The sequence below is a fragment of the Hippichthys cyanospilos genome, chromosome 17 (assembly GCF_059441005.1).
Source record: "Hippichthys cyanospilos isolate Australia breed blue-spotted pipefish chromosome 17, RoL_Hcya_1.0, whole genome shotgun sequence".
NCBI lineage: Eukaryota > Metazoa > Chordata > Actinopteri > Syngnathiformes > Syngnathidae > Hippichthys > Hippichthys cyanospilos.
In genome coordinates this window covers 14,531,296-14,547,494 of record NC_142385.1, presented here as the reverse complement: position 1 = coordinate 14,547,494, position 16,199 = coordinate 14,531,296, and the positions used below count along the sequence as shown (strand labels likewise).

At 41.6% G+C, this 16,199-nt stretch overlaps 2 protein-coding genes across 4 annotated transcripts; one reads left to right on the top strand and one right to left on the bottom strand.

Annotated features, from left to right (window-relative positions):
• The first annotated feature begins 181 nt into the window (after positions 1 to 181).
• znf668 (zinc finger protein 668) lies at positions 182 to 4,304 on the top strand. Its single transcript, XM_088439414.1, has 2 exons — positions 182 to 274; positions 1,436 to 4,304. Exon 2 carries the CDS (start codon positions 1,475 to 1,477, stop codon positions 3,395 to 3,397), a length of 1,923 nt encoding a protein of 640 aa, XP_088295540.1. The 5' UTR covers positions 182 to 274; positions 1,436 to 1,474; the 3' UTR covers positions 3,398 to 4,304.
• Positions 1,345 to 15,785, bottom strand: LOC148409875 (circularly permutated Ras protein 1). 3 transcript variants are annotated; one of them, XM_088439413.1, is made up of 21 exons: positions 15,693 to 15,780; positions 15,466 to 15,556; positions 13,737 to 13,883; positions 13,120 to 13,263; positions 12,889 to 13,017; positions 12,223 to 12,303; positions 12,078 to 12,151; positions 10,979 to 11,146; positions 10,877 to 10,918; positions 10,519 to 10,608; positions 10,170 to 10,321; positions 10,024 to 10,105; positions 9,829 to 9,959; positions 9,620 to 9,704; positions 8,804 to 8,910; positions 8,404 to 8,510; positions 7,999 to 8,116; positions 6,736 to 6,876; positions 6,576 to 6,669; positions 6,460 to 6,486; positions 1,345 to 5,556 (listed from the first exon to the last, which is right to left on the bottom strand). In XM_088439413.1, exons 2-21 carry the CDS (start codon positions 15,539 to 15,541, stop codon positions 5,434 to 5,436), a joined length of 2,118 nt encoding a protein of 705 aa, XP_088295539.1. In that variant the 5' UTR covers positions 15,542 to 15,556; positions 15,693 to 15,780; the 3' UTR covers positions 1,345 to 5,433. The 3 variants fall into 3 exon arrangements, with proteins under 3 accessions (XP_088295539.1, XP_088295537.1, XP_088295536.1); XM_088439411.1 differs by having other exon boundaries at positions 1,347 to 5,559; positions 15,466 to 15,628; positions 15,693 to 15,785; XM_088439410.1 differs by having other exon boundaries at positions 1,347 to 5,559.
• Positions 15,786 to 16,199: the final 414 nt, after the last annotated feature.

Genomic DNA, 16,199 nt, shown 5'->3' with positions numbered 1-16,199 from the left:
AGAGGGAACCCCCGGCGTCTCGTTTTTTTTTTGTTAAACGCCAAAATATCATCGCGGATTCAGTCTTTTTTAAGATAAAAATTCATATTTACTAATTATATGTAAACTCAAATTGCTTGACTAATTGTAGCCTGCAAACTACCGTCGTCATGGTCCTAGCGCCTGCCCCAAAAAACACTGTCAGCCAGTCAAAACGGACCACCGCCGTCTGGGTGTCTTTTTTTCTTTCTTTCTTTACAAGCATCATCAAGCCTCCATTAATGCCCTGCTCCAGGTGAGGTTGTCACTCGTTCGTTGAGTATGCTTAAATAAATAAATAAATCAGAAAGAAGTGATGTCCGCCTTAAACTGTAAACGATGCCGCCGCGGTCGTGCAAAAATTGGTGCAGGCGGTCCTAAAGCCAGCCATTTTGAGGGGAATTAAATTAGCAAGCGAGCTAAGAGGGCGCGACGTGCACGTAGTGTCAAAAATTGTTTACACGATTGCACATATTCATTCCTCGGCACTGAAGTTTAACATCGCGTGTTCGTGCTGTGGTTACCAAAAAAAAAAAAATTGTCTTGACGTCGCCGACTTCCTCTGTCATCTAGACGTTTAGCTTATTGTCCCTGAGGTCCTAATGCCAGCCTACTGTATTGTCCAATTTTGTTTGTTTTTTTTGTGCACATCTAGAATTTCTACGTAATAAAGTACAGCGAATAGTGCGTTTGCTAGACTGAAAGTACACTGATTTAATTGTTCTTGCTGTTTTATGAATGCATTTTGCGAATGCTGCTATGTGGCGATTGTGTTGTATGAGAGTAATAATTCAGTGATCCTCTCTCCGTTGTTTGTGTTAACGACATATATTGACAGGCTAGTACCAACATCACAACCATCATTAAAATGTAGTATGAGGTAGCCCTACAAAAAAGAAACATTTATTTTTAATGTTTTAGAAACAGCTGTACCATTATTCACAACCTAAACATGATTACTGCTTTGAAGTATTTTTAATTTATATAAAAAAAAATATTATAGAAGTACGATAAAGAGGTATGATAGCTGTACGTAAACTGATTTAGCGTTACTTTAAGAAGACTCTGGTAAGGCAAAGTAACAGGAACAGGAAAGCTATTTTTTAATTAAGAGCAAATAAATTGGAACATGAAGAAACATATTGCTAAATTGCAATATAATGACTCATTGGTTAAAACGTACCTTTATCTGTTATAATTTGTACGGCTGTGCACTGTCATTGGTGACCAAATTTTAAGACGGGCAAAAATTTAAATTTAATTTTAATTCCAAAAATGTCTTGCATTGTTTCAGGGTGCACAGACAGCAATGAAGAGTCTGTGCACAAAATCCTGCCTAATTTTCACACAAGGAAATTGAATCGTCATTTTTTCTGATATTGCTCTCATGTAAAATTTGTGTCTTGACTTGGCGAAGGTCGGGCAGCCCATTTCTAAATCATCTTCAGAAAGAAAGATGGCTTCCCCGCAGGCCGGCAGCCCGCCTCCAACGCCGCAAGCCCCGCCTCCATCCCGCGACGAGGACCTCCAACAAGAGGCGTCGGCGAGGGACGCGGCGGTGAAAAAACGCGGCCGAGGCCGTCCCCCGAAATCCAAACCGTCCTTCAAGTGCCCGTCCTGCGCCTCGTCTTTTCGGAGCCCGTCGTCCCTGCGCGACCACAAGCTCTCGGCGCACGGCAAGGAGCGGCCCCAGCATCCCCTCGCGTGTCGGCAGTGCCAAAAAATCTTCTCCAGCAAGGCCCACCTGGCCAAACACGAGAGCTCTCACTCGGCCCAGCGGGCTTTCCAATGTCCCGACTGCCACAAGGCGTACAAGACGCCGACCGAGTTGCGCAACCACAGCCGGTCCCACACGGGGGAGAAACCGTTCGTCTGCACCGAGTGCGGCAAGGCCTTCATGCAAGCCATCTGCCTTCGCATCCACATGACCCAGCATAACGGCGAGCGTCCGTACTCCTGCCGCCAGTGCTCCAAAAGCTACCCCACTTTATCCAAACTCAAAGTGCACGTGCGTTCGCACACCGGGGAGAAACCGTACTTCTGCGCCGAGTGCGGCAAAAGCTTCGCCGACCCTTCCGTTTTCCGGAAGCACCGCCGCAATCATCAGGGCCACCGACCTTACGCCTGCAAGGACTGCGGGAAAACCTACACGGAGCTGAAGGACCTGAAGAACCACGAGCGCTCCCACACGGGCGAGAAACCCTTCCTGTGCTCCGATTGCGGCAAGGCCTTCTCCCGTTCGTCCTCGCTGGTTTGCCACCAGCGCATCCACTCGCAAAAAAAGCCCTACACGTGCGACCAATGCGGGAAGGGCTTCACGCAGCTCTCCTCTTATCAGTCGCATCTCCGCACTCACTCCGGCGAGAAACCTTTCCTCTGCCCGCAGTGCGGGAAGATGTTCTCCGACCCGTCCAGTTTTCGCCGGCACCAGCGAGCCCACCAAGGTTTCAAGCCTTACCCGTGCGACAAATGCGCCAAGAGATTCCGGCAACCGGCCGATCTGGCCGTGCACGAGCGGGTCCACTCCGGGGAGCGTCCTTACAAATGTCAGAGCTGCGACAAGGCTTTCGTGGCGTCCTGGGATCTGCGGCGCCATCTTCTGGTCCACACGGGTCTGCGACCGTTTTCCTGCAGCGAGTGCGACAAGTCGTTCGCCGAGCGCTCCAGCCTCAACAAGCACCGGCGAGTCCACTCCGGGGAGCGGCCGTTCAAGTGCGGGGAGTGCCTCAAGTCCTTCGTGGTGTCCTCCAGCCTGCGCAAACACGAGAGGACCCACTTGGCCGAGCAGGCGCAGCAGCAGAGGCGGCCGCGGGAGGAGGCGGAGTCGGCCGCTTTCGCCACTCTGCCGCAGTTCTCCTGCACCCGTTGCGACGCCACCTTCGGAACGTGGGACGAGGTCCAGGCGCACGAGAGCCTCCACGTCCCGCCCGGCAAGACGGCGGCCCCGCGCGTCTGCGCCACCTGCCAGGCGGAGTTCGCCGGGCCGGCGGAGCTGCAGGAGCACGAGAAGACGCACCCCAAGCCCAGGCCTCACGTGTGCGCCAGTTGCGGCAAAGGTTTCCTCAACCGGGCCGGTCTACGCAAACACCAGAAGATCCACTCCGCCAGTAAACCTCACAGCTGCTCCCAATGCGGAAAAGCCTTCCTGTTCCCCGCCTACCTCCGCAAGCACTTACGGACGCACGCCGCCGCCGCGCAGTCCGAAATGAACATCGTGCACACCGACCCGCTGCCCTCGCCGCCCCCGGGCGACCCGCCCGATGACGGCGCTGAGCCCGGCGCCATCTCCTTGACCGTCCCCGTCACCGTGTCGTCGGCCGCCGCTTTTCACACCCTGCCGGAGTACTTGATCAAAGAAGAAGAACTTGAAAATCATTAATTGGCTCTTTGACGTCTGTGGTCGTCAATGGCACTCAAGGAGTTTAATGTCTTACTTCTTTGGCCGTTCTAAAGCCATTACAACACAATGTTGGTTTGTGACGGCCCGGTAACGACGGATCTTGGCGGATGCGTTGAAATGGATTTTTGACGTATTTAGCCGTCATTGGCAGTGAATGAGTTCAACTGAGTTCCAATTTTTGGAACCAAGGTCGTGTTGGGTTGCAGGTCAGCGGAAGATTTTTTGGTAAATCTCCTGAAATAAACTCATTCACTGCCATCCCAGTAAAAATAGAGATCTTGACGTCTATAGTCGTCAATGGCAGTCAATGAGCTGTATCTGTGACGAATATAGTCGTCGATGGCAGTGAAGGACTCTAGCTGGAAGACATGGGGAAAATATTTCAAAATGGGAAGTAATGGTGGATTAAGGGTAATTTAATGTACGTGATCATAACAAAGCTTTTTTGTCATAAGCAGATATCCATGCAAAAAAGATATCTTGTAGTTTTCTTTGACTACATGCAAGGGCATCATTGTAGCTAATTGTATTTAAATGCACAAAAAGGTTTTTTTTTTTGTTTTGTTTTTTTTACAAAATTACCCAAAAATTTCAATACATTTTTCTTGCAGTTCTACTATGCTTGTTTCTCACATCCAAGTTATCCTGCTACAGTACTGGCTTTTTTTTTCTTTTTTTTTTGTGGAAACATTTTGCCTGGTGTGAACTTTCAAGGTTGCAAGACATGCCTTGTGTCCATCACTGTGAAATTCCAATGGAAAAGGAAAAGCTCCAAATATTTTTTTCCATTACAGCTCGTCCTAAGAATGTTTGCATTGTTTTGTATCCGTGACATCGAAAGATGACGTAAATGTCATTCCAGAAAGAATAAAGATTCCATTTCACACTTTTGTAGCACCCCTGTGATCATTTGTTGCACTAACACAAGCGCAATAAAAATGGACGGAATGATACAGTATCTAAAATAGAATATGTCAAATAATTTATTTTTATCCTGAAATGATTCTAATTATCCACATTTATAATTTATTTTAATCAAGCAACAATTTCACATGGCGACTCCCAAATGGGATGGAACAGCACGTTTTCAAAAGAAGAGCAAATGAATTGGAACATGAAGGAACTTCTAGCTTAATTGTGTTGTAATGACACAGAAAAAGTGAGACTTTTTTTTTTTTTTTCAAAATTTCTCAAGCGTTTGGGTAAACAAGACTTTAAAAGTGGCTAGTATTAAATATAAACTAAAGTACTGGTGGTACCTTGTCAATTTTTGATATTTTCTAATAAAGTGTCAAAGTAATTGATTACTTTTAGTCGTACAGTGGTAATAATTTTAAGAACATTAGCACTACAGTAGTCTATTTACTAATTACTTTAGAGATTACTTTAGCACCAAATTGATTTTTGATCAATGAAGTGCCAAAGTAATTGATAACGTAAGGTAATTACAATTAATTGATTAGTCTAAGAACGTTGGTACTACATGAATTGATTACTTTAGGTAATTAAGAGATAATAGAGTCACAAATTACTTAAGTAGCTTTGTACTTTAGCACCTAAAGTAATATATATATATATATATATATATATATATATATATATATATATATATATATATATATATATATATATATATATATATATATATATATATATATATGAGAGTTCAGAGAGCGATGAGAAAACGAAGCTTCATGAAGCAGTTGTGTTATTGTTTTGTCCAGTAGATGGTGCTGTCTTGTTTTGAGGATAAACACTAGTGCACTGGAAACACATAAAATTTCTCCTCTATTTGAACCAAGAGCGCCAGCTAGGGGAGTCGAAAAATATCACAAGCGTTTCATAAAGCTTCGTTGGCTCATCAAAAGTTTTGGCCTTCTTCGTTGGCACGTATAGTGCAAAAACACGCACACACACACACAAAAAAAAAGAAAATATTTCAGACAGAGAAGTGTCCAAAGGCAATGTGGCGCATCAGCAGTTTGTGTGTGTGTGTGTGTGTGTGTGTGTGCCTTTCAGTATTTGGACCGCTTCCAATGGGGTGAAAAGTGAAGGTTGTGCTGGTTCTTGATCATGATGGTCTTCCTGTTGCTCTGCTTCATGGTGTAGAGCAAGGCTGCGCCGGCGTCCGTCAGAGACTGCTGGGGGAGGGAAAGGGGGGGGGGGGGTTAGCCACCATTCCGCCAGGAAGTATTCCAGCAACGACTAACAATAGCTGGAAGTACTCTACTTTCAACAGGAAAAGAATTCAAGAAGAAAAGGGCGCTAGCAGGAGGCCATGTACATATTCTGTCAGGTATTTAAGACTTGACTATGTTATTTTGGGAGAAATTGCGTGTGAAGGTCGAAAAGGATGGATTATAAAAAAATTACTATATAGTATTTATTACTATTATTATTATGTTAAGTGTGTTGGAATTGGAACTATGTAAAAATCTGAAGAAATGAACAATAAATAAATAAAAGTAGAAAAAAAATGTAGAAATATAGGTAAATAACATACAATAAGCACAGTTTTTTTTTTATTTAAAAGTGAAGATTAAGAAAATTACAGTGAAGTTTTTTTGGTTTGCATGAATTTTGAATGTCATGTTGAAAATCTTTGTAAAGTACAATTGAATGAGCTAAAAATGTTGAATTTCAAATTGGAACTTTGAATGTGCCGATGAAAATTCATGAATTTTTAGAGGAAAAAGTTTTGTGAACTAATTGATGGAAGAAGAAAACATAATATCCACGGTTCCTTGGTGTGTGTTGAAATTGCAATTATGTGAATATGTAATACATGTAAAATTATAGATAAAAAAAAAAAAGACATTATGTAAAAAAAAAAATCATATCACAAAATCATCTTGTGGGCCGGATTAAACTCATTTACGGTCCAGAACGGGCCCGCAAGCCACATGTTTGACACCATTGGTGTAGCACAGTATATATATATATATATATATATATATATATATATATATATATATATATATATATATATATATATAATATATATTTTTTCCACATCTTTTAGTTGTTCAGACGTTATTTACCTGTGAGTCAGAGACGACAGATTTAGCCTAGAAAACAAAAGAAATATTGAAGTATTGTTATAGGAGAAAAAAAAAAGCAAAACGGTGACACAGGAGGACAAATCAAGAAAACAGACCCTTCTAAAGTTAAAGTCGTTGTTGTATATGGGCTCCATGGTGATGACCCATTCCTTGTACGTCTGCGTGTCCTCGGCGCTGCGATTGTGTTCTCTGAAGACGCAAAAAGCCAGTTAGGGGCCCGTCCCAATTCCCCCCCGGGGTCGCCGCCGCACCCACATGACTCTCTCGATGAGCTTCATCTGCTGCTCGCTCTCCCGCCGGGCGTCCAGGAAGCGGCCTCGGACGGCCAGGGAGGCGCTGGCCTGCGACGAGTTGAGCTGAATGATGGGCAGCGACAGAGAGGACAGCGCCACCAAGCTGCGGACGAGGAAAGCGCATTTAGGGAAAAGTAAAGCATTATTTTAACTGGAACTCTAAATACTTGGATAATAGCTTTAGTTCCATTACCAAGTTAAATGTGGATACATGTTGAATAACTAGTTGCTTGAAATTATTTCATTTCCTTCGCAAAATTATGTACGCTAGCTAGAAATGAGCGATTATCAACGAATATTCGCCGTTCTAAAAATCGGAATAATTTAATGTAACACCGATTAATTTTCAGGAACTATTCTCTGCCCCCGTTTTTTTCTTTACTAGGAATCGGTTTGAAAAAAAGATGAGTTAAATTTTTCGTATTCGACTTTTTTTGTATACTGTAGTTTTTTGTAGTTTCAATGTACTTTTTTAAGCTATAATGACGACAGTGGGAGCTCCCTAAAACACATATTCATATTGTCTAAGACAAATATAAAAGATGAATAATATGAAATAATTATGGAAATAATATATATATATAAATATCAATATATTATGAAAAATATAATATGTGCCCTTTCAATATAGTTCGCTGGAATTTTCTTTAATTTATTTTTTATTTTGATGGCAATATTTTCCATTTTACTGAAAACTAATAATTATTATTATTTTGTACAAATAAAATTATAAGTAAAACGTAAATAATTTATGAATAAAAATGTAAATAATAAATAAATAATAAATAATAATAAAATAATATATATAATAAATATAAATAAAAAATAAATAATAAATATATATAATAAAATAATAAATAACTTTTTTATTAGATTATTAAAATTCTGTGAACCAAGATACAAATGTTTTTTTTTTATTCCATAAACATATGATTGAGTGCAAATAAAGTTACATATTAGAATCTGTATTTTTTTAAATTTATGAAGCCATGTTTTTTTCTTTTACTGAAAATGAATCTCGGCTCTAAATATCGGTTGAAAAAAAACACACACAGCATAGAAAATAAAAGTATGACAACAATAAAAACTGTATATTTCCATGATAGACAAGTTGATACGTTCCACCCCCCCAAAAAAAAAAATCTGTGATAAAGTGGGGGAATAATGCGTTCCGATTTGGAATGCTGATGATATAATGCGGAAAACGTGAAGTGGAAGCCATCACCTTTCATGAGTGACAATTCGGGTCATGGTGAAGACCCTCAGCATGGTCTGTCCATTCCTCTGCATGTATCGCAACTGCAGCTGGACCGAGACGGTACCGCCGGAAAGCGGTCGAGACACTGCAACCCACATGAGGACCATTAAAATGACGTTTCTTTTTTCTCTTTTGAAACATCACACGCGATTAAATAAGGGCTGTGTCCCAATACTTTTTCTGAGTCCATTTAGCTGCTGTCGTCAGGTCTTTTCTTAGCAACAGAACCAGTTTTGCCGGTCCGAGTATAGCGCGCCGCGCTCGTTTTTTTCTTTCCGCGAGTTTTGTTTGTAACAAGCTGCGACTTAGTCCTCCTGACGTGACGTTTACGTTTAAAAACAACAATTCCAAATCCGGTGTTACTCTCCTTACCTTCCGTCTCATTGGCCACGAACTGGAAGGTGATCTCTTCTTCCGGGTGCACGTTTCCAACCCTTCGGACGGCTTTGTGTCCCGCCTCTTTCTCTCCTCTCATTCGCCTGTTGTCACAACATTGAGACCGATACGTTATTTTATTTATTTTTTAGTAAAATAAGCTGTTTTAAATAAACACATTGCTCCACCGTATTCATTCCTGTCCACCGTTGCGTCAATTTTGTCTCAGCAAGACAGAAAGGTTAATGGCATCCCACCCAGATGAATGAGATATCAGCGGAAAGACCAGGATGTCCTCTACTGAGGACACCAGTCCTTACTAGGTTCGATCCAATGAGTGAAGACAAAACAAGACGTCCACTACAGTGGACACAAATAACGTGGTTGGCTCTCTTACATCGATTTGGGCAGAATCAAGGAGACGGCGCATTTGGTGGCGATGGTGTTGTTCGTGATGATCTGCTCAAACTCGGGGTGCAGCATCGTGGGATTTGCGATCACCACCTGATGGACGGAGGAGGACACGTGTCATAATCAATGAAATCATAATCAAATTGGATTAACCCTTCTTGGCAAACTATACATATTGCATTTTTTTTCCTAATGTTGTAAATGCTTTTAAAGGGGTAATAATGAAAGTTATTTAAGAATATTTTTTTCTGCAATCACTCAAATTGTTCAGCGGCATCAGTTCTATCCATTCATATGGAGGTTGAATTTATTAACGCGGCACAAAAAATTGAAAAATGTTATGGTCTGTCTTTGTACCCTGTGAAGTGATAATGACACTTAAAGACTTAAATAACTGGACTTTACCGCCACCTACTGTCTTGAGGTGAAACAAGTAAACAAAGAGTTTTCTGTTTGCTGACATAGATTGACCGCCGCTCAACGGAATTTTGCAAAAATCGCAGGAAAATCAGTGTAATAAATCCTAATAAAATGCACATGAAAAATTGGAATTATAATGGTTTCGTATGGTCCAAAATTTGGACAATGACTATTTTTGTACATAAAATCTCACCTGTCAAGCTACAATCACATAGAAATGTCAAAATCATTGCATTTCGAAACTTTACATCCTTTAATCATCTACTGGAAATTTCAGCTCACTAGTGTTTGTTTTTCCCCATTGATTCTTTCAAGTAAAAAAATCAAAGGAATTTCCATAATCTGTAACATAATGCCGCAATGTTGAAAAAAATTGTCATACTTTTCCTCCTGTGCGATCAGTGAGTCTTCCCAGTTCATCCAGCCTGCAGTCAGTTCCTTCTATGGAGAGCACTGACACGGTCACGCTAGCGGAAGAGGCGGAATTAATATCTCATTTTTTGGAAGAAAAAACTCGGACAAAACTCGACTTTGGCGCTTTGATTCCAATGGACTACTTAAGCCATTCTTGGCATTGAATTTCAAAATCACCCCTGATTGGCAGCATCTTCCCCCAATTCTTGGTAGAAGATGGTGGAAGACAGTAGCGTGCGTGCGTCGTTGTCCTCCACCTCCAGATTCCCCAATGTGGTGTTGGCCTTCCCGTCTGTGCAGATGATCACCTTTCGATACAAGAATTGGATTTGGTGAGAAAAAAAAGACAATTGGATATGGATGAGAGGCCACCTTGGAGCCTGGGTGTCTGGAGGCCATGGTGATGGCCACAAGAGCTGCTGGACCGAGCGCTGTGGTGCCCACCGCGGATAATCTTCAGAGAAGAACACAATATGAGGCGTGAATCTGAATCGGGTTTGAAATGAAGCTCCGCGTACCCCATGACTTGCTCTTCCAGGAAGTTCCTGGTGTATGACAGCGGAGGCGGAGTGGTGAAAACAGACGCGGCCACTTTCAGGTTGTCGCTGTCCATCAGTTGGTCTCCACTCAGGACACGTGATGGAAAATCTCCGTATCCGTGTACTGTCACCTAGAGGGTGTTTTGTCGAAAAAAAATCAAGAAAAAAATCTCTACAATTAGTCATTCCATTTTAGAGGTTAAACACAACTGAACTGCACTCAGGCAGGCATTCTTTGCTGTACCACTAGAGGGAGCCAGACTTTGAGAATGATTCAAAAGATTCTAGATTTTTTTTTTTTCCCTTTCAAAACTGCGTTTAGCCGTACCTCATAATTGAAGGTGATAAGCCCCACGGGCGTGTCGGGCTGTTGTTTGCTCAGCTTTTGAACACATAGCAAAACAGCTTCCTGGACAAACTGGAATAAACACAACTGCTTCGCATTCCATGAATAATTATGTTGCGTTCCTCAGATTCTCAACAGGGTTGTGCGAACTTCACCCGTATGCTATTTGTCACCCCATTTTTTTTTAATATGACTTGTGGCATAAAAAGTTAGCTGCTAGCAACTGCTGCTGCAAAGGCCAACTTCAAATTAAAAGCACATTACAGTAAATGTATTTCTTATATTTTAATTGCAGCAAACAAGAATCTGGATTTTTTTGGGGCACACCTCTACTGCTTACCTCCAGGCGCGATCTGTGGATAACCTCCTCCCCCGCCAACACCTGAACAAGACAAAAACGCCATCGGGATGGACGCCGTCAAATAACGGATGCGTTGCGTACCTCAGAGGTGGTGCTCATGGAGGCGGAGATGTCGATGCAGAAGATGAGCAGAGGCTGGGAAGCGCTCATGATTTTTTCGGCGGGGCTCAGAACAAACAGGCCGTGCTGCAAGCCGACGTTTGGGGCGATGTTCTGACCAGGTGGCTCACAGAAGTAACAACCACTCATCTGCAGGTACAGAAGATCATGGTAAAGAAATACAGTCCATAGCTGCACCGTTAAAATGGTTTAGTTTCAGTTTGTTGATCATAATTGATTTTTAAATTGAAAAAATTGATATTGGACTTGATATAGCTGTTAATGAAAATGTGAACTTTGATCTATAACTGTAAAGGATAACGAAAGAGTTATGGGTCTCAAAATTCAGGACGTTTGCAATTTTCCCCGGATTTGCGCAGTTTCTAACCCCATAACGCTGAGAAAAATATATTCCTAACCTGTTTCACATTGCAACGGTTTCCACATTTTTCACATTACGTTGCACATTTTACAACAGATTCAGAATATTCCCACTTCAAACTGTTCACATTATTTAAACTTCAAGCCTTACTTTTTACATTTTGACAATTCAATTAATTCCACCAGAATTCAATTATTTTTCCAGAAATGAAATATTTGTTATTATTTTAGATACACATTGTCGTGCAATTGTGTAGAACTTTGGTAAAAAGTTAGCTAGCTAGCTAGACAGGTACCTAGCTCGCTAGCTATACAGGTAACTAACTAACTAGCTATACAGGTTGGCTAGCTACAGTAGCTAGCTATATAGGTTAGACATATAGCTAGCTGGGTAACTATTAGGTTTAGATAGTAGCCAGCTAGCAAGCTATACAGGAAAGACAGGTAGCAAGCTAGCTCGCTACATAGCTAGCTAACTAGCTATACAGGTTAGCCAGGTAGCTCGCTAGTTAGCTAGCTGTATAATATAGGTTAGACATTTAGCTATATAAGTTAGACAGATAGCTAGCTGGATAGCTATACTGGTTAGACAGAAGCTAGCGAGCTAGCAAAACCGGTTGGACATATAGCTAGCTGGGTAGCTATTAAGGTTAAATGGTAGCTATAAAAACTATAAAAAAAAGTCTAAAATCTTTCTTACCAGGTTGTCATAAGCGGTGTCCAGCACAGAGCCACACTGGGAGCAGAAAAAGGGATTCCCTTTTGTGTGCTGCACTGGAAAAAGCACAAGCATCATCATTATCAGCAAAAAAGATTTTTTAAAAAGATGATAAAGGTTTACTGACCTTTCTCCGAGATCAGCTTTCCTAAACTGACAAGGATTACGTTGGGGTTTCCTGGCAGAGGCCCAATATCTTCTGTGGGTGCTGCGAAGGAAAAGCATACAAAAAAAACCCAATAGAAGGCTAAAATATTGCGTGGATTGTCAGAACATGATGACATTCAATATGCCACACCGCCGTCCTTTCTAAATGCTTGCAAACTCACGTTTTAAGAGGAACACCCTATAAGTGTCAAATTAAGCCCATGTCGGGCTCATTTACTGCCATTCAGAATTGGAAATATTGTCAATTTTGGACATATTGAAAACCCAATGTTTTCTCATGCATTTCCCCCGATTTTTGCATTAGTCCTTTCAACGGCAACTCGCAAACGGAGCGCAATAGAAATCTTTGTGTTGACACCCAAAAACCACCGGGTGGTGCTAGCGGTCAACTTATGACATTTGCAAGCCTTTCAATGACTTCGATGATTGGCTTAGCCTGGACTCCCATAATGCAAAAGTCTGGAAAAGTCATAATACTCTAGTTCTTAGATAATATTCCTATTTCAATTTCATAAATATATAAATACAGAGCATAGGTTCAGTACATTAGCAAAGCATTTGTACTTGTTTACTATGTGGATTGTAGTCTTGTTAGACGAGGCAATGAATGGATGGCAATGGTCACCTGGAGGTGGGGGAGATGGAGGCGGGCACAGGGGCGGTTTTTCAGGGGAAGAAGATGCAGGAAGAAGCACCACATATTCCGGCATGTTCCTAATGGAGGAGGGACGAGGAGGGAGAAGAGGGGCCGAGGCTGCGGGGAAGCCGTTTGTTTCAAATCAGGCCTCATCACTACGTCTCTTGTTCACAACTAATACGAAATGCATGTTTTCTATTTTCTTCAGCGTTTGCTTACGTATGGCCTGGCCAGGCGCATTTCCAGATTGCGTTGCGCCTTCTGGTACATTAGGCGCGCTGTGCGTATCCCACGACGACTGCGAATCGACGCCGTTGTCGGAAGGAGACGAAGCGGCGGGTCTCAGGTGCGGCGGAAGCAAAGCTGTGGAAAATTCACATGCATAAAAAAAAATACCCTTGACTTGATATGACTTTTGATGAAAACAAATTTGTCCAGTGACATTTTACATGAAAAAAAAGGTAATATTCAACAAGACATCACACAGAATTACGAGATTGGGATCCATTTTGGGATAATGGTACTAAATGTGGTTCACTGGAGCATTAAAGCCTTCGAAATAGCTTTGTAACCCTTTCCAGATGCTGTGATTTGTTTCGTTACTAAAATACTCATAGGTCAAGTCACCATGAAATCATGACTTCTCCGGAGGCGGCCATGTTTGTTATCGCTATGTGCAGCCACGTATGAATGAAAAAACTCGCTCTCGAAGTAGAGATAAGATAAGTAGAGACATGAAATCATTTTACTTGAGGTGTGGCTAATTATAACGACGATCGACATATGGGGGCTCAAGTCAGCTAAGCGGCTAAAGCTAGCGCGCCGGCTCGCGTTACCCGTCTTTCGGGGGGGCTTGGGAGATTTCTGCTCCAGGTCCACGTTGTCGTAGAAAGAGGAAGTGGGGCGGCGGCCGACCTTGAGGGGGACGGGCGGAGGCGGGGGCGCTCTGACGGGACGGGCCCGGCTGACGGGAGGTAGAAGCGCTGGCAGGAATGCAAAGAGGAGAGAGAGATGAGGCCTTGGTCGCCCGAGGCTCGCAACCAGGAGTTCGCTCTTGTCGTTGAAAATGGAGCCGATTGTTAGCCGGCTTGCGTCACTGCCGGAGGGGGGAAAAAAACGAACTGAGCAGGTTAGCTAATTGTTAGCGAGCTTGTCTTTTGTGTTGGGAGTTTTTCGGGGTTTTGTTTGGTTTGTTTGCTTGTGAGTCATGATTTGTCATTGGGTTTCGTCATGTGTATTGTTGTTTTGTTTTTTTCTTTGTTTGCAGATACGTTCCTTTTTTGTGATGTTTTTTGTATGATGTTTCGTTTTATTTGTCGTTTTATATGTTTTTTTCTGTTTTTTGTGGTACTGTATTTACGTACTGTTTTGTTTGATCTTGTAACGTGTATTTATTTTGTATGTTTGCTTTGTTGTTTGAGATTCTTGCTTTGCAGTTTTTTGTATTGTGCTTTAGTCTTTTGTTTGCGCTTTTTTTGTTTGTCATTGTATTTGGTTTGTTTTGTCTATAATTTTTTTGTCCATTTGATTTTATTTGCTTTTTGCTTGTGAGCTTTATTTTATGTTATGTTTTTCTTGTAATGTGTTTTTTTTTTGTGTGTTTGTTTGCAATGAATTATCTTTTGCTGGTTGGCTTGTTTCTTTGGGTTTTGATCTGCTATTGTGTTTCGTTTTTTGCAATGTTCTTTGACATGGTTTTTTGTTTTTGTTTGTGATTTTTGGTTTGATGTGGTTTGTCATTTTTGTGCAAAAATGTATTGTTTACCTTTTTGTTTGTGATTCTTTTTCATCGGCTGTTGCGTTTGCTTTTGTTTGTGATTTTATATGGTTTTGTCTTTGTTGTCATTTTTACGTAATGTTTTGTTTTATCCTGCAACGTGAATGTTTTTGTATGTTTCCTTTTTTGTTTGACACTAATACTTTGCAGTTGTGTCTTTTTTTGGTAATGTGCTTTACTTTCGATTTTTCGTCTAAATCTTGTGAACATCTATGATGACCGGGTGCATAAAAATCCCATACTCAAAATTGAACAGGAAGCGGGTGATTTTGATTTGAAGCAGCCATTTTGAGTGACAGATAGCCACGTTTTGGGGGCCTGTGCCGTCATGTGAACGTGACGTCAAAGTTTGACGATCACGCCGATGAATCACCACAAAACAGTACGGCTGCTGTTTCCAGCTTTAAGTAGACTCGAAAATGATTAAGAGGCACTTATAAAACTGGTAAGAAATCAATGGAAACAAAATGGCTGATTAATTATGTTAATTTGTCACGGACGGAATTTGTCACTAGAAGACTTTTGTCGAGGGTACCTCTCAATCGCAATGCACATTTTAATCATTTTAATGGCATTTTATCACAAAACAAAATTCGTTTGCGTCCACTGTTGTGGACATTTGTTTTTGGCCTATATCTTTTCTTTGGAGCTACACAACTAAGTCCTAGTGTCCTCCGTCGAGGACATTTTGACCTTTCTAATGATGTGTCATGTGATTGGATGGGATACAATTCCTGGACGCGAATGAATAGGCCGGCTACCGAAAAAAATAATTATTCAAATCCCACCTGAGCGTTTGAAGACTTGTTGGCTGTCCTTTGGTAGTGGCGGAGGCACGTAGATAAAATCACAAGCAAATTCCATTGTGACCGGGCAGGCCTGGGAATTCCGATGACAAGTTCAGAAAAATGATGAAAAAACAGCCACTGGTAACTTAGCATTGAAGCGGTCCTGCAAGGGAAATCTGAAATGGTCAAATAAACGCCCTTAGCCAATTTGCCGATTTGCTACTTACTCATGGAGGGAGAAGCGAGGAACGAGATGGCAGACATGGACGCTTCCAAGTGTTGTTGCAGGTAAAGGGTGACGTGATGTGATTGTCAGACATGTGACGGGACTGGTCGGGCGGCTCGCGGTCATGATGGTAACGTTTCTGCACAAGTGCGCGCGCGGGGCCGCCCAATGACACTTGATCGCTCACGTGAAGCCTCGCTGCAGATAAATATTTGTCAATGGAAAGGCGAGAGTGGAATGGGGAAGTCGAGATTGGATAATATGCAAAATACCTTGGAATTCAGCTCGTTTGCGTGAGGAGATGGCTAAGAAAATTTTTCTCAGAATATATATATATATATATATATATATATATATATATATATATATATAAAAAAATATATATATATGTGTGTGTGTGTGTGTGTGTGTTTGCTTTACTCAATTTTTAATATGATTAAGTGATTTTAAAGTCTTTTGTCATTTGTGCACAAATTCATATTTGTATTGCAAAAACGCATTTACTAAA